General features: G+C 37.3%; 2 protein-coding genes and 1 non-coding gene across 3 annotated transcripts in view; 1 reads left to right on the top strand and 2 right to left on the bottom strand.

Annotated features, from left to right (window-relative positions):
- LOC133525317 (E3 ubiquitin-protein ligase SH3RF1) overlaps positions 1 to 7,767 on the top strand; it is a 75,808-nt gene extending 68,041 nt beyond the window's left edge. The window contains exon 21 of the mRNA XM_061861605.1: positions 25 to 7,767. Coding sequence (XP_061717589.1) covers positions 25 to 202 — 178 coding nt within the window. The 3' untranslated portion in view covers positions 203 to 7,767. The remainder of the gene's footprint in view (positions 1 to 24) is intronic.
- The window catches only part of LOC133525318 (uncharacterized), a 28,254-nt gene continuing 8,375 nt past the window's right edge, over positions 6,054 to 25,932 (bottom strand). Inside the window, exon 3 of the mRNA XM_061861606.1 lies at positions 6,054 to 6,074. Coding sequence (XP_061717590.1) covers positions 6,054 to 6,074 — 21 coding nt within the window. The remainder of the gene's footprint in view (positions 6,075 to 25,932) is intronic.
- Positions 8,821 to 8,892, bottom strand: Trnad-guc (transfer RNA aspartic acid (anticodon GUC)). The gene has a single exon. It is a non-coding gene; the product is annotated as a tRNA-Asp (tRNA).

A 25,932-nucleotide genomic window follows, 5' to 3' on the forward strand; every position in this document is an offset into this window, starting at 1 on the left:
CCCAACAAAACATTCCAATTCCAGATTTCGCTGCATAGTCCCGTACCCGCCGAACTCGGAGTACGAGCTGGAGCTGAAGGTGGACGACATCGTGCTGGTGTCGCGCAAGCGCGGCGACGGCTGGTACAAGGGCACGCTGCAGCGCACCGGCCGCTCCGGCCTCTTCCCCGCCTCCTTCGTGCAGCCCGCGCCCCGCGACTGACGCCGGCCCCGGAGGTTCGGGACGCTTTACTAATTCACGTGTGCTTTACTATCTCAGCAAGGCAAGGACTCTTCTCGGTCTCCATCGTCCGACTCCCGCCTCGGAACTGACGTAGTTTACGCCCAGTCGGCTCGGGACTTTAATAATGAAAAGTGTGTAGATATAACGGAATATTCGGAATTAGGTGCGGTTTATAATATAACGATCCTTAATGAATTACGTTAAGGTACAAAGGAATTTTGTTGCGGACTTGATGGATAGGATGCTTCGTTCGTGCAGCCCACACACCACGCCCAGTTGGTTCAGGACGTTGTATTGATGAAAACTGTGTATAGTCTGTATCTTTAGGTATTTAAAAAAAGGTAAACAAAATCTACCCTCAAATGGCTCCTTAAGGCAGTTGAGGGTAGATGAAAACATTACATGATCAAATAATGTAGGTTTAAAGTCAGGTCGTTCAGTAACAGATCCAGGCGGTTTTGTATTTGGTTGGTTAACCAATAAATATTAAAACTACCCGAAAATGTACAAATTGTTTGTTTACCTTTTTTTAAATACCTATAGATACTATACAATACAAATATTCTTTATTGCACACCTTAATACTGAAAACAATATAAAGAATACAGAATTAGGGCGCGGAGAATATTTGTTGGACCTTCACGTAACCCATTAAAGTCCGTCAATCTGTAACGTCATAATTACGTGAAATCTAAATCGGTTATCCGATTATCATTCAATCCACACGAGATATTTGAAAATTAAATTTTACGAATGACACTAAGCACTGTCAATGTGAAATTCACTCTTAGGACTAAGATAAAAGGTTGAATATGATCTTAGGACTAAGATAAAAGGTTGAATATGATCTTAGGACTAAGATAAAAGGTTGAATATGATCTTAGGACTAAGATAAAAGGTTGAATATGATCTTAGGACTAAGATAAAAGGTTGAATATGATCTTAGGACTAAGATAAAAGGTTGAATATGATCTTAGACATTCAAAGTATGAAGTTCAGAAACATTGGATGTTGATGTAGTTTCACTAAGAATGATACTATGATGCATTGTCAACACAGTTAGCTGACCATGAACCTTACTGCATTGACATACAGTCTATCTTTGATGAGTTAAATGTGTAATGCACATAGCGTTGTGTGTTCGCGTAGCATATTCGCCGTGTCTAAATATTCGTATGAAGTCCGAACAACAAAAATGTGACATCCACACTTGGGGAGCCAACAGAAATGCGGGAATACGTTTGAACTTACTACGAACCATGTGTAGACTGTGTTCGCAAATATATACTTGATTTGCGTCCTTTGATACGCGTGTTGGCTTATTGGAGCAAATGTAGACGAATAAATCCTGCTCACATGGTGGGTTGGGCCAAGTACAGCAAATACGAACACGCAACGCCACGTGAAATGTCAGCATTACAGTTACTACTGAATAAAGTGAGCAGCATCTTCTCAAATATTCGCTCACGTTCTTAGCTCTGTATATAGTACATTATCAGTTCGATGAAATTTGTTGCATTTGTTTTTGGTCGTTCAGTTTTCAAACAAAAGAAAATCAACTCTATTTCCGACACTAAAGGTTCCATTTTGTACTCCTTAGGTGGTTAAAATAACTGTAATGTCCTGTCCTATCGTCCAAACTGTTAGTTGAAAATTAAACCTTGTTTCAAATACGTAAGGTCCATCGATCAGTTATAATTGTTGCTTTTCGTATTTTCATCAACATCATGCATCCCAAATAAATAATTTCCTATACTCTGTATAAACTTTAGGTGTTTGAATAAAAATAAACAAACAATTTGTACATTTACGGGTAGTTATAACATTTATTGGTTAACCAACCAAATACAAAATGGATCTGTCACTGAACGGCCTGACTTTAACCTACATTATTTGATCATGTAATGTTATCATTTACCCTCAACTGGCTTCAGGAGCCATTTGAGGGTAGATTTTATTTACTTTTATTTAAATGCCTAAAGATACAGTACTTTGAATCGAGATAGCATGATATTGATAAACTTTTTGTAAAATGATAATTCCCTGTAGTCGAATAGTAGCATGTAAGGAAAAGGTAAGCTCATTTTTGTATGGACAAAGCAGGGAGGTAAGCTAAGATTACAAGCTGGTCTCTACAAGCTAAGATTGAATGTGATTGAGTATGATCTGATTTTGTGAATTGGACTTTATTTAAATGATGTAAGATTCAAATTTTGAAATTAGAGATTCGGGTTCTTGATATTAACCCCCTTATTCATAAACGTGTACTAAAGTTACGATGCCGCTGATCATCGTTTGTCCCTTTCCGACGTATTGGTATGATGGTATGATGGAAAGGGACAAACGGTGATAAATGTTGAATAAGGGGGTAAATGTTTTAGTCTAGGACTTGCATTTTGAACTAGTCGTCTTACATAAAACATCGAAATTTCTAAACTATTAGTACATTGAACTGCAATAATATAAATGTCTAATGTAACAGTTATACCAGGGCCATTTTAAGTTGTATATTACACTTTTAGATTTGGTAATTTTCATGTTATTTATACTTAGAATCACAAGCTTTTTTGATCCTAGGAGAAAAAAAGTGATCGAGATTGTAATTTCCATTCTGTTACCATTTTTAGGGTTCCGTACCTTGAAAGAAAAAAAAAACGGAACCCTTATAGGATCACTTTGTTGTCCATCCGTCCGTCTTTCTGTCTGTCTGTCTTTATCTCGGGAACGCGTGGAGCTGTCGAGTTGAAATTGTAACCAAATACTCAGGTCTACAGTCCCTTTAAGCTGTGAAAAAATCGAACTTCTAAGTTAATGTAAAAAAAGATTTTACCACAAAAAAAAAACGTATATTTCGACACTCTCAAGGGAATCAAGATTTATAGGGTACTTACTGTTGACCTAGAACTATGAAATTTGGCAAGTAATATCGTCTTACACTACAGGGTCAGGGAAAAATCTAAAAAATACACATTTGTAAAAAATAATAAATTAAAAATAAGTTAAATTTGTACGGAACTCTCGGTGAGCGAGTCCGACTCGCAGTCCGGTTTTCATAGTGTGACGAGAACGGAAAAGAAGAAGCGAAAATGCATGGAAATTTCAGGACGGTATTTTTTTCTTATTAGGATCGAAACAGCTATAAATATTGAGTAGAAATTGCATAAAAATTCCCAAAACTTAAAAAAAATTGTAGTGTAGAGTTAGACCGAGCTACAGTTGGCACCGATTTTGATAGCCCAGACTGTGCAGGTGTTATTTTAAACGTCAAACTTCTATGAAATAATGACGTTTAAGTAACACTTGCACAGTCTGAGCAATGTAAATCGCCGCCAACTTAGCTCGGTCCAATTTTATAACTTTAAATAAAATGACCCACCAATGTTTTATATCCAGTATTTTTCTTAATATGTACAGTATTTTGTTAAACCCCGTTGTGTTGACTGAACACTACTGCCATCTTTTGTATCATATTTCCGAATGACTCCTTGGTAAATTATTTTTTTATAAATTTCCGTTATAGGGCAAAAGCCATCCAAAAACGAAGTGGGCCAATAACGAGTCCAGAGTAATGTATTTTTATAAAAAAAAAAGTAAATGGAAGTCACATTGATGATCTAGAGTCGGACCAAGATAATGTTGGCAGCGATATTGACAGCCCAGACAGTGCAAGTGTTATTTTAAACGTCTATCTATCAAAAACGCTGCCAACTTAGTTTGGTCTGACTAATAAGCGTTACTCTATAACGCCACAGCTAAAAAGAAAAATCTTCAGTTTTCGGCAAGAGACATATGAAGAAAAAATATGAGTAAGGCGCACAGTGCATCCGATTCGCACGTCGCTCAGATGTCTGAGCGAGACAACTCTATACGCGTATTATAGCGACATCCCGCTCGCACGTCGGAACGTACGCGCGAATCGTTGCAGTGTGCCATGCGCCTATGCTATGTATTACAAGTTGCAATGTTAGCATGGCTTGAAAATACACTTTCAGCGTTACCGTTTAGATGTTTAATATTTTTGTAAAAACATTTCGTCAGGTGACCAACGAGTTGAAAGCCATAGTGAACCGTAGTACAACAAGGTTGATATTTGTTTTTTTTTTTTGTAATTAACATTAACATTATTTGTTAAATTTTTTCGTAATTAGTTAGTTTTGGTATTCACCTGACGATTTGATTTGTCTTGACGTTATTGAAGGTGCAACAAAATTAGTGGGATCCGTTTAAGGGCATAATCGGTATCGGGTTTTGTTTAGGAAAAAGTAGGAGAAAAAATTGTTTTGTCACGAAAATTTTTTTTTCTATGGACAAGGTCGTCCAAGTCAGCTAACCAAAGCTAAAAATTTCCATGCAAAGGTCTAAAATTTTTAGCGTCAAAAAAGGTTTTCTTTTACTTTTTCCTAATCCGAATACCGAATGACGGGGCTCATTTTTGTTACACCTCGTATACTTTCGTTCGTCGTATAGTTTGATTTCAAAACCAATGCAATTCACAAGTAAACTTTCATCAGAAAGAAAATAATATTATTCCAATAACTGTATGTGTTTCTAGCCGAAAAACACTAAAAGTACATAGTTTTAATATTTCATAGGTATATTTTTAAATATTCTACCTATATTCTTATAAACTAGGATAGGCATTATGTTTTCGTTCGTAACATATAACCTTTGTCGTGCTCTCGGTTGAATTTATTTTATCAATTAGGTGTGATACGCTTATTATTTTACATCGGGTTATTGTTAAGTACCACTGCCATATTATACTTTGCAAAACGTTTTTTGTATTTCAGTTGTTCGACGTATATCTTAAGCCATTATCCCGATAAGGAGTATATAAGGATAACCTTAGACTAATATCTAGTTATACTATTGTTTTATTCGTGAACAATGATAATTTATATATACCTGTTTTTTTTTTAAGTTTCACTATTCGATAACTAAATTTTAATGGTATTGAGACTGTACGATAAAATCTTGTTTTTTAAGATTTATTTAAATAGTTAAATTTAAATAAGTATATACATTTTTAGCTAATGTAATGTTTTTTTTGGAGGTAACGTAGGTAGTGTTAAGGTTTTTGAGTGATATGTCATTGTTGATAGGCCCCTAGAGTTTCCGATCACTGACATAGGGAATTCCAATTGAATGTTGACATTTTGTAGTATTTTACATTGGTACCGTTTCTACTACTGTATTTTAGCCGCGCGACTCCATATTTAATCTCAGTACATGGTCGCCCTAGAATCATTTCAGTATTTTTGTTATAATAAAATAAAAATTATTTTGACTACGTGCAGAGTTTATGGTGGGGGAAAAAAGGACCCAAACTTTGAACTTGAAGTGTCAATGTACATGTACAGTTTATGTTTCCGATTCAGACCACAAGATGGCGGACCCTTCGACGCGCACGGGCCCTATAGTGACTTATTCTTAAACACTACTGCTATGACAAGGTCTGAAACAGACATACACACATTACATACATAAAATTGTCTTCCCCCATCAAAATTATCATCTGTACGAAACCGAACATTAAATTGTTAATTAAAATCCTTATAATTAATATTCATTGGAAATTCAATATCTTCTATGACTATTTTTAGAATGTTAAGTCAAATTTTAATAGACAAATATTTGAGGATATTTCATTGCAGAGAGTCGCGATGTATTTTAGCTGTATTAAATGTGATATTTATTTTATTCGTACTTTTTTTAGTGACTTTATTCCTTCCATATCTTTGTTTAGTTTCGTCTCTTTATTTATATTATTACATTTTAATTATACTCAAGTTTTATTTTCGTGTAAATCTCTCCGCGTTTGAAATATCCATTATGGCGGCCCCACGCTCATCTGTTCATATGATAAAAAGTTATTTAGACAATTATTATATCAGAGTGTGTGGCCCCATTACTTAATCTTGTCACAAAAAAAGAACTGATTTTTTTTAAAAACGTATTTATTCGTGGTTTTAACTGTTTGTATATTTTTGTGTAACTTATAACTAACCACAACGAAACCGGTACTTTTTAATAGCATATGTACAATAGCTGTTATTTTAAATGTCATCATGGGACTGTTTAGGAAAAATATGTACTCTAAACATGGCACTTTTGTGTTATATTATAAACGGATCCCATTGCTGGACATGTTGGGACAGAATATGTCATCCATATCAAAATTATTTTTCCGAAATACATAACAATATACTCGTTATTGCACATCTTATTAAAAGAAAACAGAAATACCAGTAAAGGTAAACAACAGGCGGTCTTATCGCTAAAAAGCGATCTTTTCCACACAACCTTTAGGTAACAGAAGTTTATAAATGTACACATTAGTTACTTTTATATTTTCGTATGAGTTAACTCCTAGATCAACTTTTGCTACCATAGCTACGGAATTATACTCTGTATCTTTAATATGTATCTCCAAATACAAAACCGCCTGGATCTGTGACTGAACGACCTGACTTTAACATACGTTATTTGATCATGTAATGTTTTCATCTACCCTCAACTGGCTTATGGAGCCATTTGAGGGTAGATTTTGTTCATTTTTAGGGTTCCGTAGCCAAATGGCATAAAACGGAACCCTTATAGTTTCGCCATGTCCGTCTGTCTGTCTGTCTGTCTGTCTGTCTGTCTGTCTGTCTGTCTGTCCGAGGCTTTGCTCCGTGGTTGTTAGTGCTAGAAAGCTGAAATTTGGCATGGATATATAAATCAATAAAGCCGACAAAGTCGTACAATAAAATATAAAAATTTAATTTTTTTTAGGGTACCTCCCCTACACGTAAAGTGGGGTTGAATTTTTTTTTTCGCTTCAACCCTAGAGTGTGGGGTATCGTTGGAAAGGTCTTTCAAAACTAATAGGGGTTTTCAAGAAACATTTTTTGATAAAGTGAATATATTCGGAGATAATCGCTCCGGAAGAAAAAAAAAATGTGTCCCCCCCCCTCTAACTTTTGAACCATAGGTCCAAAAAATATGAAAAAAATCGTGGAAGTAGAGCTTAAGAAAGACATTAAATGAAAACTATAGCGGACATGATCAGTTTAGCTGTTTTTGAGTTATCGCAAAAAGTTTTCCCTTCATAGTAAAAAGACTTACTTTAATTAGGTACTGATTATGCAAATTTGCCTATTTGTTTAACTCGGGTGAAAGGTACCGTTTCATCCCTTGGTTAACAATTTACTATACTTTAAGCTCCAGTTTAGCTTATTGTGACGGAAGAGTAACTACGGAACCCTACACTGAGCGTGGCCCGACATGCTCTTGGCCGGTTATTATTTAAATATGCAAAGTTACAGAGTATAGAAAACAGACCTTTCTCTGTGTTTAAGGTGTCTAATTGCTCAGCTCATATGGCATATTCTGTAGCACATGTCTGCCAGATATTACGATACGGAATGTCCCGTTTTAGCATATTCTCATGTGCTCTAACGGATTTGGTTCAGTACTATCATTCGCTTCTAGTTTTATTAAGAAAACCATATCGAAGAGTTGATTAGGTAATCTTGAAATGAAATAAAGATTTCTTCTTAAAAGTGTGTTTTATTTGGAGATGTCAGCCAAAAAACGAAGTGGTCCTTGTCGCATTCGGGCTTGAATGAAATACTTACCCCAAAAATATCCATGGTTGTCACTAGATGGCACTACGGTATTTAACGTATATTGACGTACGAAGTAGCAAAGAGAATTTGAAATAGGGGTGGATTGTCAAAGTAAACTTTGTAGTCACAGTAAATTTACTGCCATCTTTCGATCGTTTCGAGCGATGGCGCCATATCCTTTGGCCTATGCTCTATTAGATGGCGCCACTTTTTGATATTTAGCAATATTTAATTATATTTAACACATCAGTGAAAGAATAAGGATCATAGTCAAATGGCGTTCTAAAAGTTTTAATCAAGGGTCGAAGAATGCAGTAAATTGACTGTGGCTACAAAGGTTTCTTTGACAATCCACCTCTTTCAAATTTTCTTTGTAAGTATTGACATCTACAACTACATCGAGATTTTTTCTTTTACAAAACATCCTACACGGAAACAGTTATTCTGTATGGTTCAATCCTGCTGATTTTATTAGATTATAGGGACCGTGCGCGTTGGAGGGTCTGCCATCTTGTGGCCTGAATCGGAACCATAAACATGCACATGTACACGTCACGTGTTTTCTTGTGCATAGTAGGTTCTGCCATCTTGTGGGCTACATCGGAACAAAAAACATCACATTTACGCCTCGCGCCAAAAATGTGACGGCTCCTGTGCTGCCGCCTACAGTTCATGCACGCTTCCTATAGAAAAAAAATTACAGAAATTGTTTTGTAGAGTTAAAAAAATGCTAAATAGTACCTCGTACTTAAGATTACTACACAATACAAATACTCTTTATACACATTACAATACAGAAACAATACAAATAATACAACACATAAAGAAGAGGTAAACAACAGGTGGTCTTATCGCTACAAAGCGATCTATTCCAGACAGCCTTTAGGTAGCGGAATCAAATAAATAATAACAATAAGATTAATTTATTTGAATCTATGTAGAATCCAAAAAAAACCTACAAAAATGAAAAAAAAAACCAAAAAGAGTCTCTCCGGCGGGGAATCGAACCCCGGTCTCCCGCGTGACAGGCGGGGATACTTACCACTATACTACCGAAGACTTGGGTAAATGTGCGAATTTGTGCCATAAATGTTAGTAACCGTCATCATAAAGGATGGTTATTCAAAAAGACGGAGTCCCAGTGTTTCGATATAAAAAATTTATTATTAAGAAAAAAAATTACGTGATATTTCCTTAGACCCTCTCCCCCTTAGTATGACGTGATTAATGGAGCCCCTAAGTAATATCAGTATAATATGCGTGTTTCAGCAATTTTCTGTCTAAAAAACGAAGTCACAAAGCATCATCATATCAGCCCTTTATCGCCCACTGCTGAGCATAGGCCTCTCTTCCAGTACGCCACTTGCCCCGGTCCTGAGCTAATCGCATCCAGAAGTGACCCGCAATCTTCCGAATGTCGTCCACCCAACGAGCCAACCCCAAAGTCACAAAGCAGCGTTGCGATTACGTGAAAGAATTGTAAGAAATTTCAGGTTTCGTGCATTACGAGTACTTTGTTCGAAATAAAATCTCACAAATCTCACATTAATACTTGAAGTTATACCTCTTATACGCGGTAGTTAACCGACGCATAATCGTTTCTTGCAATACCAGAGAGAACGCATAATAACCTAGTATATCGGTATTAAAATTGATTTCAATAGCTATAAAACATTGGACAAGAGATTATCAGAATAACTCTCATATAATTATAGATAGGTACCTACGCTTTCACCTAAAGATGAAAGTTTCGCTTCTTTAAAAGACTAGACTTAGGTATTACCAGAGATAATTAAGTTTAAGGACTGGCAAGAGTAAGTATCTTATTTTCTATACATACATATAATCACGCCTATTTCCTGGACGGGTAGGCAGATATCACGGATTACCATTTGCTACGATCCTGAGGGCCTACCGCGAACCACGTTCGACGTGTTGCCTCTCTGTCACGCGTACGTACAAATTTACAAGAGCGACAGAGAGGCAACACGTCGAACGTGGTTCGCGGTAGGCCCTCTGACATACCTCTTTCGTTTCCTTCACTTTCATAACATTCCTCATACACGCTCGCCGATTTAGGGTGCTCTTGATTTTCTATTTTGTGTATTTGTCTATGTATTTGAATATACAATACATTTATTTTATTTGTAGAATAGAACACATGTGTATGTGATAATATTCGGATCTTCAGAGAACGTATAGCAAGAAAAATGCGTGTGTGTGTCTGTGTGCGTGCGTGTGTCTTTGTGTGTGAGTCGTTCAATAGATACATAATGTTGTACAGTCGACGTCAAACACGCGATGAAACATTAAGCCTCATTACAAAAGAGTAAGATGCGAAAGTCTAAACATACAATACATATCTTTGACCTCGATTGCACTTCATCTGCCAATTGACCAAACACTTTTTTTCACAACTTTTTTTCGATCTCTCATCACGGATTAAGGTAAAGTTCAGAGGATCTATCGCGAACCACGTTCGACGTGTTGCCTCCCTGGCACACTTACGTACGAATTTACAAGTGCGACATAGAGGCAACACGTCGAACGTGGCTCGCGGTGGGCCTTCAGATTGTTAGGGACGTTAGATGGAGTAACAGTCTTTACCAGTATCACTTACCTGGTCTTTGACAATTTGGTAAGTAAAATGGCAATTGTTATATTGGATTGAGTATTTTATTTTCAATTTATTTCATAGTAGGTGAGGTTCCTTTTACTGTATAATTATATAATGACTTTCAATATTTCACTTTAGAAGGCTATAGGGACCGTGCGCGTTGGAGGGTCTGCCATCTTGTGGCCTGAATCGGAACTATAAGCATGTACATTTACACGTCACGTGTTTTCTTGTGCATAGTAGGTTCTGCCATCTTGTGGGCTACATCGGAACAATAAACATCACATTTACGCCTCGCGCCAAAAATATGACGGCTCCTGTGCTGCCTCCTACAGTTTATGCACACTCCCTATACCTATACAATAAAAGTTAGCGATCGTGTACATACTACATCACATTCTGATTTGAGTCTCAAAGTACCTATTGTAAGGATGCATTGTAAAATAATAATTTATATAAATTAATATTAGCATTAGGTATTGGCGTTTTTATTATTAAGGTATAGGAAAGACGCGAACGAGCATGGTTAGCTCGTTCGCGTTTGAACAATTTCCATTATACTTACCAAATTATCAAAGAACGGGTTAGTGATACGGACACACGGTCCTATTGCTCTAAAAAAACATGTTCTCTAGATAAGCACTTCTACCCCGGCGGAAAACCATACCACCCAAAATGTATGAAAAATTCATTGTATGAAATCGAATTTCGTTAAAGTTCTCCATACAAAACCTAATATAATTACATGCTCGCAGGTGTGTTTCGACCGTTACGGTTACCACGTCTCTATTTATAGCCACTACTTATAAAATGCCTGACCTGGCAACATTGAAGTCCGTTGAATCATTTTAAAGGTCAGAGTCTGGTAGTTTTTATAGAGGGCCTTCTGACTTTTGTAGTTTCCTTTTGAGATACGCAAGCCAAAATTAAGGTACCAAACTGCTATAAATATAGGTATACTTCTAGACTTCTACCCGCGACTTAGTCGGCGTTGAATGATTTCCGTGATGTCATCTTCAAACCAAATTTCATCTAAATCGGTTCTGCAGTTTAAGAGGTAACTGACAAAGATACAGATTTACTTTCGCATTTATAAGTAAATCAAGCTGGCTCAAATATACCTATGTTAACAATAATTATTTTCAGTACCTACATATGGTGCTACTTTACCGCACTAGTGCGAAAATTAGCATATTAGGTTACTGTGCCGAACATTTAAATGGCCATATGTACTGTAAAACGTTGTAAGATACATGTGCGAATAGGTAATTCGCAACTCGTGTCGATTTAAAACAAGCAAGGAAAATAATAACTATGAAAAATACCAAAAAAACAAACCGAATCAAATCCAAATGAACGTAATTCAATATTTATCATCCAAAGTCATCATTTAAAAGTAAATTATACCAGCTAACATAAGGAAACGATTCAAAATTTGTATCTGATTACTTTGCCCACATGTGGATAAAATGCAACTTTCTCATTAGTTTTTGAACAATCAAGAGGGCCTTTAACAGTTGGTGTGGTTAAAATTATTTTTCATTTCTCATGCTCTGAAAGTGGGTCATTATTGTCCTAAAAAGTGTGCAGAAACTGATACGTACGTTTCAGCACTAGAGCATTTTACTTTACAAGTACGATTTTTTCATTTTATTACGATAAGCAATTGAAATTTAGTTTTAAATAGATATGTTGTACAATTTCCATTCTAATAATTACCTCTCCATTCCATAAATAACGATATTTTTACCTTTTTTTTATAAAAGTACCCTCAAGTACTACCGCAGTTTATACATAGCCGTGTTCTATTAAATGCAGATGTATTTTACTTACTTATCGTAAAAAAAATACCAAAAACGTACTTAGAAAGTACAGTGCTCTAGAGCAGAAACGGATCATTTTGTGCACACTTTTTAGAACAATAACGACCCGCTTTAAACATGAGAAATTAAAAATGAATAATACCCAAATATGTAATAATATATATTTATTATTTATTTCAGACTACATGCCCATAGATAAAATACAAAAATAATAACAATACCAAATAAAAATAGAACTCAACGACTAAAAAATAAAGCAAAATAAATTAGAATAAAATTAACACAATGTCAAAAACAAGAAAATTAAACAGAAGAACAGATGTATGGACGCAGATTTGTTTTGCAATTCATTAGGCCTCTTTAAAAGAGCAGTATATTCTTTTCTAAAATAACGGTGAAAAGTTGCAGCAACCTGATAATAGGTACCTGTGATTTAAGTATTTTCTCAGTTCTCTACATATATATATATATATATATATATATATATATATATATATTATATATAAATTTACGCTTTTGTTATGTACGCTATAAGTTAACACTATTATTATTTTTTCAATTGTACATCGAATAATTTAAAATTAGGAAACTATAGGTCTATAACGAAATCAATCCATAGCTATTAGCTAAGTTGCTCATATGTTTATTTTAAGACTGTTTGTTTCTCAATAAAAAAAAAAAAAAAAAAAGAAATACATCAAAACAATAGGTTAAAATTACAATACAATAATATATTTCAAAATTCATTCATTTGTTGTTTTTGACATGAGTAGATTAGTCACAACATTGTGCGTCGCTCAAAACATTTACCTTTGTAGTACTTTTGTAACAATTGTCGAGCCAGTGAACCCGAAACCAGATCACTGCCCGAAACGCAATTAAGAGCAGTAGGTAAACAACAACAACGTGTAAATAATATATACTGCTAATATGGCTATAGAACTCGGAATTAAATTAGAGGAGCGTTGATAGCCCATCCGGGAGTTCAAACACTTCGAACCTTGGCTCATAATAATGAGTTTTTCGGATTTGTAAGTATGAAACATCATCATCATCTTCCTCGCGTTGTCCCGGCATTATGCCACGGCTCACGGGAGCCTCAGGCCCGCTTGGGAACTAATACTAAGAATTGGCGTATTAGGCACTCGTTTTTACGAAATCGACTGTCTGACCTTTCGACCCAGAGGGTAAACTTAGTCCGGTTTCCTCACGATGTTTTCCTTCATCGAAAAGCGATTGGTAAATATCAAATGATATTTCGTACGTAAGTTCTGAAAAACTCAATGGTACGAGCCGAGGTTTGACCCCGTGACCTCTGAATTGCAAGTCGCACGCTCTTACCGCTAGGCCACCAGCGCCATCAGCGCTTTGTGTACCTACCTAAGTATGAAATAGCATTCAATGTTTAGATGCCGCTTTTCAGTGAATGAAATCATACTCTGGAGCTATCCCAATAAGGCCCATATAGTTTTCCTTGTGGGCAGAAAGGTCACGCAGCGCAGTCACTTTCCTTTCAAATCCTTTATTTGGTGCAAAAAAGTCAAGGTAGAGGAACCCTGCAATATCAAGCCTCCTTGGCCATCAATATTTAAGGATGATTCACGCTAAACCGACTCGTGCCCGAGCCGAGGCGTCCAACACGTTATTTTCTATGACGGCTGATCGGTGATCAAAGGCGGCGTTATTAGGCTACCGCCTACAGACTCGCGGTCCGAGGGGCCTCGCGCCTCAAATAAGTATAACTCTGACACAATGTAAAATAAACGTTTTTTCTTACGCTAACAGAGGGCCTCGCTAAATGTCCACATACAGTTTGGTCTTGCCCCGCCATAGAAAACGAAGCGCCGGAAGCCCCGGCCGGCCCAGCCCCGGTCCGGTCTAGCGATAGCGGTAGCGTGAATCATCCTTTATTGCCTAATGGTTCTGGTCAGGAAAAATATTCAAAAATAGGATCAAAGGTTATGTCCTGACGAACATTATCAAATTAAGGGTTATTAAAACTGGTGTCTTTCCCAATTATTGGATTATTTGAGCCCCGATTATTCACTTTCACTTTTTTCACTTTTGTGAACATAAGATCGAGATAACTTTTCTTTGCTGCGTATGTATAAGCTATTTAAGAACCAGTTGAACCAATCATAATATAATAGTGTTTTTCTACTCCTCTACTGTTATCTGTCATTTATGCATTCATTAACACGAATATAAGAACATACATAAAAGGTTTCAAGAAAAGTCTATATTGTCTATTCCTCATAACAGCACTTGTGCTTTTAATAACTATAACGTTACTGCGATTAATGGCTACCAACCTAACAAAATCAAAACGAATACAGTTTTAAACTAAGTGCATTGCTGCCAACTTACAAAATATTCATTTGGTTGCATAGTAAAAACAATTACTTCATAAGTCAGAAACACGCATGTTACACCCGTAATATAGCCACACCCATAGACTACGAAGGCCGCTTAGCGTTGCTTGTTAGTCTCCGTAGACTACGGTGGCCAAAATCGAGAAAAAACTGTCCAAAAATTTAATTTAGCAAGTAGCAAGTACCAGAGGGCCTCATGAGTTACGAGAAGGTGTCGCCGACCGGCCGGCCGCGGCCCGGGGCGGGCCGGGCGCGTAACAAAGGTATGCTCGCGCGACTTGGCTATATACTTTTGCTTTGTTTACCTAAATTAAGATTTATTTTTGTTGACTCGTAGGAAAAGTATTGTATGCAACGTTGTATAAGTAGGTCAAAAAATGTTCGTGGCGTATTCCTTTACAATGTTCGCCTACGCCTTCGGCTCCGGCTCACATTGTAACTCACGCCACTCGCCTTTTTTGACCCTTCTTATACAACTGTTGCATAAAATACTATAATACCCTCGGGCACTCACCTTTGCACCGCAGCGCGACACTCATCAACCCGAAGCGCAATAAGGGCGGTAAACAACATAAACAAACATAAGCTCGGGCACGTTACTGAATTGGGAACCTTGTTTACGAGCCGACAGGTAAACATAAACATGGGATGGTTGTTTCTGGAAAATTTACATTGCGTAGATCTCGGGAAAGTAGGTTTTTGTCGAACTCGACAATGCGCGCTTAGTATGATCTAGGTTGCATTTTAAAGGAACTAATTTGGCTAAATAGCAATAGTAATGACTACCATCACATAAAAGTAAAACAAGCGTAAGCCACATATCGTATACTGTGTATCGTGTATCGTAGGTGTTACGTCGTCGCCCATATCGACTGCCATATCGATTTTGTCATTATTTGTGTTTTCTCGTATCTTTGTACTAACTTTTATTTGTTTTGTAGTTCGCAGTGCCTTAGTAGTAATAATGTAATGCTGTGTAATTAATTTATAGTAAAATTAAAAATTAATAGTAAAATATACATAAATTACAAAAACATAGATGATTAACAAAAAACAAATTAGTTTAACATCGCATTATTTTTCTTTGTTTTTAGAGTTCCGTGGTTAATTAAGAACTCTTAAGAAATTATTCAAAGCCCACTCACAAAAGTAAACCTGACCTTTACGGTGATTCAGACGTTTTTTGTGCCAATTGCCACCATTTTGAAGTTTAAACCTGTGGCCAACCTGAAACGGAGACCTAGCGATACAATACAGTGTAGATACAGACAGACAGAAAGCGATTAATATATATATATATATATATATATATAATATATATATAAATAATTAAAACATGCGTCGCAGTAATATTTAAATACTCGTAGCAACCTGATATCTCAATAATTTTATCAAACAGTTGGTGGGCGTCACTGCTAAACTGCATAATCGTATACTTCCATAACCGTATACCATTTAATACTTTTTATTGAATTCTGGACGCTGTTCCATAATAATTATGGTTGAATTTTCAAGATTAATATCTTTCATGATAGGATTTTGCTTAAGGAAGTATTGCGTAGGTGTAGTCAAGTTCCAGTGTATGTTAATTTCAATTTTTAAGTTGTTGGATTTGCGCCATATAAAGTTCTATCTGAGTGGGACGCTTGCGAGTGAGTTTTAAGTGGATTGTGCTGCAGCCAAGGAAGTTTTATAAGGACCTTTAGGTTGTTTGCATGAGAGAACTTAGATGAGAAAATAGCGTGTGTGAGCTATGAGTATTTCTTTATATTATTATAACTTATAACTTAACTTAAACTAGACGTAGGTTTTTAGTGCTATAAAACAATTCTGAAAGATTTTTTAATTTAGTCTTAACTGCAGATTATAATAAATTTTCGAAAATATTTCGAGCGGTAAAGTATTTCGTACATCATAGCTACTTGTCACAGTTGTGACGTCGCGTCATTAAATGCGACGTTTTGAGTTAAAACAAAGTAGTGATACGTACATTGCTTGCTGAATTATTTTATATGGAAAAATAAAACTCGTCCTTTTTTTATAAAACCTATGAAAGTGTTTTAATTAAAGCTGAAACCCTTTGATTATGCTGTATTTCTATTGTCCGCAGTTAAGGGGCTCCCTGGTGCCAATGACCTTCGATCTGAGTACCTTAGTTTTCTAACGTTTTTTTGTAGCTTATCGAGCACCAAGCACTGGTGGGTGCGTTGGTAAGCCGGACCGGTCTGGAAATCGACTTTAAGACGAACGGGGACGGCCGCTTCTGGCAGGGGACGGACGAGTAATTAAGTGAAAGGTAGGGGGTTTGACATTTTTCGATTCTTTGATCATTTTACAAATTAGGAGCGAAAACGGTATAAATACAAATTTTTAAATAAAAAAAACAAATGTAAGGGAATCGCTGTATTCGATATACAACAAATGGCGGCTTCCTCGCACAACGTATCAGTATTACGATACAACGAGGAAATGCCGCCAGCATCCTTGGTAAAATGCGTCAAGGGCCTATTTTAGATATAAGCTAGTTATAGTAATCATCTGTATATATCCATTTTGTATATTGTTATTCAACAAATTGTGTCAAAATGTTTTGAATAATGTTAACATCCAGGGAGGAAAGGAAAATGAGGACTACGTTTTGTGTGAAAAGGTGATTTTGCACGGATTCTCCACTTTCCTCTTAACACGGAAAATCTCACCCTCAAGGTACAAAACCTGTATTAAAGGATGACACGCTAGAATTGAAAAAATAAATAAATAAATAGAACTTCAGTTAAAAAAAAGCATCTCGTGATCACCCCGTCACGTGACGCTTTCTAGCATCACGTTCGAGAGCGAGTCAACCTTATAACGGCTCAGGGAACATATACAAAACTTGTAAGTATATGAAATGTCCGTAACAGGCGGGCACGTGGCACGTGCCGCGTGACGTCAAGGGACGCGTGCTCGCGGATGTTTGTGACAATAATATAGGAAACGATGCTGGATACAATGTATAAGCCCCAATCCAAATGGAGGCGGACGAAGTATTTTACATACGGCGCCAACATAGGTTTTACCTGTAAATTCTATGAATAGATCAATTTTATAGTGTAAATATAAAACCTTTCACAGTTACCAAACATGAGAGTGCTGTTGAAATATGGGTTAGTTGTTAGTTACTATTAGGATAAGGATATAGAAAAAAACTTTTTCCTACTCCTCTACTGTTATCTGTCATTTATGCATTCATTAACACGAATATAAGAACATACATAAAAGGTTTCAAGAAAAGTCTATATTGTCTATTCCTCATAAAAGCTCTTGTGCTTTTAATCACTATAACGTTACTGCGATTAATGGCTACCAACCTAACAAAACCAAAACGAATACAGTTTTAAACTAAGTGCATTGCTGCCAACTTACAAAATATTCATTTGGTTGCATAGTAAAAATAATTACTTCATAAGTCAGAAACACGCATGTGACACCCGTAATATAGCAATACCCATAGACTACGAAGACCGCTTAGCGTTGCTAGTTAGTCTCCGTAGGCTACGGTGGCCAAAATTGAGAAAAAACTGTCAAAAAATTTAATTTAGCAAGTAGCAAGTACCAGGGCCTCATGAGTTACGAGGAGGTGTCGCTGACCGGCCGGCCGCGGCCCGGGGCGGGCTGGGCGCGTAACAAGGTATGCTCGCGCGTCTTGGCTATATACTTGCTTGCTGTAATTTGTTTACCTAAATTAAGATTTATTTTTTTGACTCGTAGGAAAAATATTGTATGCAACGTTGTATAAGTAGGTCAAAAAATGCTCGTGGCGTATTCCTTTACAATGTTCGCCTACGCCTTCGGCTCCGGCTCACATTGTAACTCACGCCACTCGCCTTTTTTGACCCTTCTTATACAACTGTTGCATAAAATACTATAAGTTACCTTCCCACGTCATGCACACACAGTAAAACAGTCAATTCTATTTCCAAAACTTAAATATGTACCTATTGGTACCGCAGTTTAAATTATCTGGTTACCTTTTTTTTAACACGCTTTTATTAGGTCGACCTGTATGTAAGGGGGCGTCCATAAATTACGTGAGGCGTTCAAGGGGGGGAGGGGGTTAAGCTTAATCTTACCAAATCTCACTCGGGGGGGGAGGGGCGTTTTTAGCAAATATCACGTAATTTTTTTCTTAGTTGAAAAAAGTGTAAATTTGCGTGGAAGTAAAGTTGAATCGGAATAAAAAAATTCTCAAAAAAGCCTCACGTAATTTATGGACGCCCCCTAACTAACTGTGTAATGGAATCTAAGGTAACTAATTTAACCATCTTCCAAAGATCGTAGCGTCATGAAAATTGGCAGCTGTATGTAGTTCTGATGACAATACAATATTATGGTACTGTCGAACTAATCTGATGATGGAGCCGGAAGATATGAACTGGAACTTCATGATGGAACATCGTATCATAGCTGTGTTTGGATTTGTTAGAAAACTCTTGTAATGAACTTTGACCACGATTAGGTTTCAAGGTCTGATGATGAAGCCGGAAGATAGGCACTGGCATTCCATGAAGGAATATCGTATCATAATCGTGTTTGGACTTTGAACACGATCTATTTCAAGGTTAAAAAGCGTGTTTTTCTTGTGTTTTTTAAACTATTAATTTATTTTACACTACGTCGGTGGCAAACAAGCATACGGCCCGCCTGATGGTAAGCCTTCTCCGTAGCCTATGGATGCCTGCAACTGTAGAGGTATTACATGCGCGTTGCCTACCCTAACACTCCGTACCCTCGTTGGCAACCTTACCCACCGACAAGGCGGGTAAGGTTACGACTAAAACAAACCTCAGAGCCGACGTGGTTTTGGGCTGCACCAAAAGTTGTAATAATTTTCTTAAATTACGTAAGAAGAAATAATTCGCGATTTCGGAGGATTCTCTCCGAAATATACCTAGCTGCCAAAAGCGTTTCACACACTACTTATTTCAGTAACTGACGACAGGGACGTAGCTGCTAGCTACGTTCAGTGACGGATTTGCCCTAAAGCTCGAGTAGGCCCGGGCCCAGTGCGGCAGACTATACAGAAAGGTGCTGAGATAAGGGCGTCTAGTACTTAATAAGGGGCCTGGGGCCTATACTCTGTATCTTTAGGTATTTAAATAAAGATAAAGATAGTTTATTATTCAAGACAGCATATTACAATGCGCTTATGAACGTCAAATAAAGCTACACCGGAATTCAGGGACCGGAAAACCCGTTCATTTGGCTTACCCGTTCGAATAGGTAACCCCTTCATATGATAAGCTAATCGTTTGGGTAACCCGTTCAACCGGTTACCCAACAATAATGATTAACCCGTATTATTCAGATTAACCTAATCGTAACAAGTGGTTACCGCTTACAGGAGCTGATTCGGTTTGTGTTTTGCGTGTACTAACCGGTAACCTTTCGGTTTAGGGTAAGCCTTACCCCTCTCCCGCACCTTTCCTCCACCGCTGCGGCACCGCGGCAGAGATGGGCATTACGTAATTGATTCGATAGTTATATTGTAACTACCGACGTAAAAGTACTTTTCGTTAATGTTGACTGATGAGATGGCGGCCACACACTTTGTCATAAAAATCATCATTTTTAGGTTTTAGGGAGTTCCGATTTCGAAAATGATGACGATTTTGGAATCCAAGATGGCGGCCATGCAGTAAGTCATAAAAGTCGTCATGTAAATCGGTTTTTAGGTTTATGGGAGTGCAGATTTAGAAAAAGATGACCATTTTGGAGTCCAAGATGGTCATAAAAATCTATGTAAAATATGTCTAAAAGTACCATGTCATAAAAATCGTCATGGATGTCGTTATATAGGTTTTAGGGAGTGCAGATTTCGAAAATCATGACTATTTTGGAATCCAAGATGGCGGCAATGCAATTTGTCATAAAAGTCGTCATGGATGGAGTCCAAGATGGTGACCATGTAATATGTCATAAAAATCGTCATGGATGTCGTTTTATAGGTTTTAGGGAGTGCGGATTTCGAAAATCATGACTATTTTGGAATCCAAGATGGCAGCCATGCAATTTTTCATAAAAGTCGTCATGGATGTCGTTTTATACGTTTTAGGGAGTGCGGATTTCGAAAATGATGACCATTTTGGAGTCCAAGATGGCGGCCATGCAATTTGTCATAAAAGTCTTCATGGATGTCGTTTTATAGGTTTTAGGGGGTGCGGATTTCGAAAATCATGACTATTTTGGAATCCAAGATGGTGGCCATGCAATTTGTCATAAAAGTCGTCATGGATGTCGTTTCATACGTTTTAGGGAGTGCAGATTCCGAAAAAGATGACCATTTTGGAGTCCAAGATGGTGACCAGTGTACAATGTCATAAAAATCGTCATGGATGTCGTTATATAAGTTTTAGGGAGTGCAGATTTTGAAAATCATGACTATTTTGGAATCCAAGATGGCGGCCATGCAATTTGTCATAAAAGTCGTCATGGATGGAGTCCAAGATGGTGACCATGTACTACGTCATAAAAATCGTCATGGATGTCGTTTTATAGGTTTTAGGGAGTTCCGATTTCGAAAATGATGACGATTTTGGAATCCAAGATGGCGGCCATGCAGTAAGTCATAAAAGTCGTCATGTAAATCTGTTTTTAGGTTTATGGGAGTGCAGATTTAGAAAAAGATGACCATTTTGGAGTCCAAGATGGTGACCATGTACTATGTCATAAAAATCGTCATGGATGTCGTTATATAGGTTTTAGGGAGTGCAGATTTCGAAAATCATGACTATTTTGGAATCCAAGATGGCGGCCATGCAATTTGTCATAAAAGTCGTCATGGATGGAGTCCAAGATGGTGACCATGTACTATGTCATAAAAATCGTTATGGATGTCGTTTTATAGGTTTTAGGGAGTGCGGATTTCGAAAATGATGACCATTTTGGAGTCCAAGATGGTGGCCATGCAATTTGTCATAAAAGTCTTCATGGATGTCGTTTTATACGTTTTAGGGGGTGCGGATTTCGAAAATCATGACTATTTTGGAATCCAAGATGGTGGCCATGCAATTTGTCATAAAAGTCGTCATGGATGTCGTTTCATACGTTTTAGGGAGTGCAGATTCCGAAAAAGATGACCATTTTGGAGTCCAAGATGGTGACCATGTACAATGTCATAAAAATCGTCATGGATGTCGTTATATATGTTTTAGAGAGTGCAGATTTTGAAAATCATGACTATTTTGGAATCTAAGATGGCGGCCATGCAATTTGTCATAAAAGTCGTCATGGATGGAGTCCAAGATGGTGACCATGTACTACGTCATAAAAATCGTCATGGATGTCGTTTTATAGGTTTTAGGGAGTGCGGATTTCGAAAATCATGACTATTTTGGAATCCAAGATGGCGGCCATGCAATTTGTCATAAAAGTCGTCATGGATGTCGTTTTATACGTTTTAGGGAGTGCGGATTTCGAAAATGATGACCATTTCGAAGTCCAAGATGGCGGCCATGCAATTTGTCATAAAAGTCTTTATTGATGTCGTTTTATAGGTTTTAGGGAATGCGGATTTCGAAAATCATGACTATTTTGGAATCCAAGATGGCGGCCATGCAATTTGTCATAAAAGTTTTTTATTTATTTATTTAAACTTTATTGCACAATACATGAAGAGTACAAATGGCGAACTTAATGCCAGAAGGCATTCTCTACCAGTCAACCATGAGCCAAACCGAAAGATCCTAATTGGTGCAGGGTCAGAATACAGAGTAAAATGACAAAAAAAAAATCACAAAATTATATAAAATTATACGTACATAAATAATATGATACATAAATATAAATACATACATATACAAATATATACCCATTGTGAAACATCATGAGGACGACCTTTGAACCTTGTCAAACAGATGCTTGCGCAACATGCGCATAACATAAAAGTTGTCATGGATGTAGTTTTATACGTTTTAGGAAGTGCAGATTTCGAAAAAGATTACCATTTTGGAGTCCAAGATAGTGACCATGTACAATGTCATAAAAATCGTCATAGATGTCATTATATAGGTTTTAGGGAGTGCAGATTTCGAAAAAGATGACTATTTTCGAATCCAAGGTGGAGGCCATGCAATTTGTCATAAAAGTCGTCATAGATATCGTTTAATAGGTTTTAGGGAGTGCGGATTTCGAAAATGATGACCATTTTGAAATCAAAGGTGGCGGCCACACATTTTGTCATAAAAGTCATCATGGAAGTCATTTTTTAGGTTTTAGGGAGTGCGATTTCGAAAATCATGACTATTTTGGAATCCAAGATGGCGGCCTTGTTTTTTGTCATAATAGTCGTCATGGATATCGTTTTATAGGTTTTAGGGAGTGCGGGTTTTGAAAATGATGACTATTTTGGAATTCCAAGATGACGGCCACGTACTATTTAATAAAAGTCATCATGGATGTCGTTTTATAGGTTTTAGAGAGTGCGGATTTTGAAAAAGATGATCATTTTGGAATTCATGATGCCGACCATGAAATATGTCAGAAAAATAGTCATGGATGTCGTTGTATAGGTTTTACGGAGTGCGGATTTCGAAAATCATGACTATTTTGGAATCCAAGATGGCGACCATGCAATTTGTCATAAAAGTCGTCATGGATGTCGTTTTATAGGTTTTAGGGAGTGCAGATTTCGAAAGTCATGACTATTTTGGAATCCAAGATGGCGGCCATGCAACTTGTCATAAAAGTTGTCATGGATGTCGTTTAATAGGTTTTACGGAGTGCAGATTTCGAAAGTCATGACTATTTTGGAATCCAAGATGGCGGCCATGCAACTTGTCATAAAAGTTGTCATGGATATCGTTGAATAGGTTTTACGGAGTGCAGATTTCGAAAGTCATGACTATTTTGGAATCCAAGATGGCGGCCATGCAACTTGTCATAAAAGTTGTCATGGATGTCGTTTTATAGGTTTTAGGGAATGTGGTTTTCAAAAATGATGAACCTCAACCATGTGTATCGTAAAGAACTCGTCATGACATTTAAAATGAGCTTAAACTCGATAGCATTATGGGAAGTCATCGATGAGTTCCATTGACAACTTCCGATTTCACTATCAGACCTTCGTCACCATGTGTATCGTAAAGAACTCTTCAAGACATTTTAAATGAGCCCAAACTCAATAGCATTACTAGTAGTTATCGATGAGTTCCATCAACACCTTCCGATTCCACCATCAGACCCTCGCCACCATGTGTATCGTAAAGAACTCGTCAAGATATTTAAAATGAGCCCAAACTCGATAGCATTACTGGTAGTTATCGATGAGTTCCATCAACACCTTCCGATTCCACCATCAGACCCTCGCCACCATGTGTATCGTAAAAAACTCGTCAAGACCTTTAAAATGAGCCCAAACTCGATAGCATTACTAGTAGTTATCGATGAGTTCCACTGACACCTTCCGATTCTACCATCAGACCCTCGCCACCATGTGTATCGTAAAGAACTCGTCAAGATATTTAAAATGAGCCCAAACTCGATAGCGTTACTAGTAGTTATCGATGAGTTCCATCTACACCTTCCGATTCCAACATCAGCCCCTCTCCCCCATGTGTATCGTAAAGAACTCGTCAAGACCTTTAAAATGAGCCCGAACTCGATAAAATTATTAGAAGCCATTGATGAGTTCCACTGACACAGGAGATGTGCACAGACAGCTAACGATAAAGAAAGTGACTATAATAGGAGTAATAGGTACTAAACAAAAATATACCAAAATCAATGCAACGCCTTACCATATTAGGTAATTTGCCTTAAACTTTAGCATGTGTTTTGAAATCTACGTTGTGCGCTACTTGACTTAACGTACACTTTTGTTTGAATTAGCAATATTAGGTCGGCAAATTACAAAGCCTTTGACAAATACCGACTGCCGCCGCGCCGCGCCGCGCACTCGCACGTGCACGTAGGGAATGGAACCGCCGTGTTTCGCGTCGGGCGCTACGTTAATAGACCATATGCAGTTCACGTAAAAGTTAAAACAGCTTGTTCGTATTTAATCAGCGCTTGAAGCGGTAACCCTTTCCCGGGTTTTTAATATCGGTAAGCGCTAACCTGAATTAATTCAAATAAAAGGATTAGTTTCTTAACCGGTAAGCCAATCAAAAGCTTACCGAAATGAAGCGGTTTTTGGAACACAGCTTTACAATAACCCGGGTTTTTGAACGGGTTAGGGTAAGCGGGTCCGGTCCCTGCACCGGATCTAAACCTACACCTCCCACTACTATTTAAACAAAATACTATACTATATACTAGTACTAGTAGTAGTATTAGTACTTAAACAAAATCTACCCTCAAAGGGCTCCTTAAGCCAGTTAAGGGTAGATGAACACATTACATGATCAAATAATGTAGGTCGTTCAGTGACAGATCCAGGCGATTTTGTATTTGGTTGGTTAACCAATCAATGTTATAACTACCCGAAAATGTACTAATTATTTGTTTACTTTTATTTAAATACCTAAAGATACAGAGTAGAATATGTCAGGGGTAGAAATTCTACTTCCTAAGTATTTCTAATGGCAATATCGATTTATCTCTCAAGAGACAATTAGCAATACTTATAGCACCTTGCGCAACGCGTTTTGCATGGCTTCGAGATCAGGGCCTACCGCGAACACCGAAGTTCACAAATTGCGGACATCTTCCTCTTTAACTTCAATTAAAGCGTAGTTAGGGCGATAGAGAGATGCCCGCATTTTGCGAACTTAGGTGTTCGCGGTAGGCCCTCAGTCAGTAGCCGTGCCGGTTGCTAGGGATGATCGCTTTGTATTGTATCGATGAAATTTGCGACACTTGGATTTCTTTGCGTGACTTTGAGATCAGTACCCGTACCGATTGAAAGACTTTGCTAGGAATGTACCTGCTGTGGTATATACAGAATATAACAAAAATAGTTGGAAGGGCATTTGGGGAAAAAAATCTATATGGCAACAAAAAATCAGCCAACTCTTCATACAAAGGACAAACTCAAATCAAAATAGGATACCAAGTATGCCCTTAAGAGGCTGTCAATACATAAAGCGCGCACACTGTCTATTTGTATCGGAGTAAATGAGATAGCACTGTCGCATGTTACTGGGCCTGGGCAAGGGAATAATAAGAAAAATATTTAAATAAAAAAAAGTGGATTATTAATGTAATATTTAACTCGACCAAGGTTTAGATATAAATGTTTTGAAATTGTGATTTTAATTGCAGACCCCTAAGTCAAAACAATAAAGACATAAAACCGTTTAATTGTGAT

The sequence above is a fragment of the Cydia pomonella genome, chromosome 14 (assembly GCF_033807575.1).
Source record: "Cydia pomonella isolate Wapato2018A chromosome 14, ilCydPomo1, whole genome shotgun sequence".
NCBI lineage: Eukaryota > Metazoa > Arthropoda > Insecta > Lepidoptera > Tortricidae > Cydia > Cydia pomonella.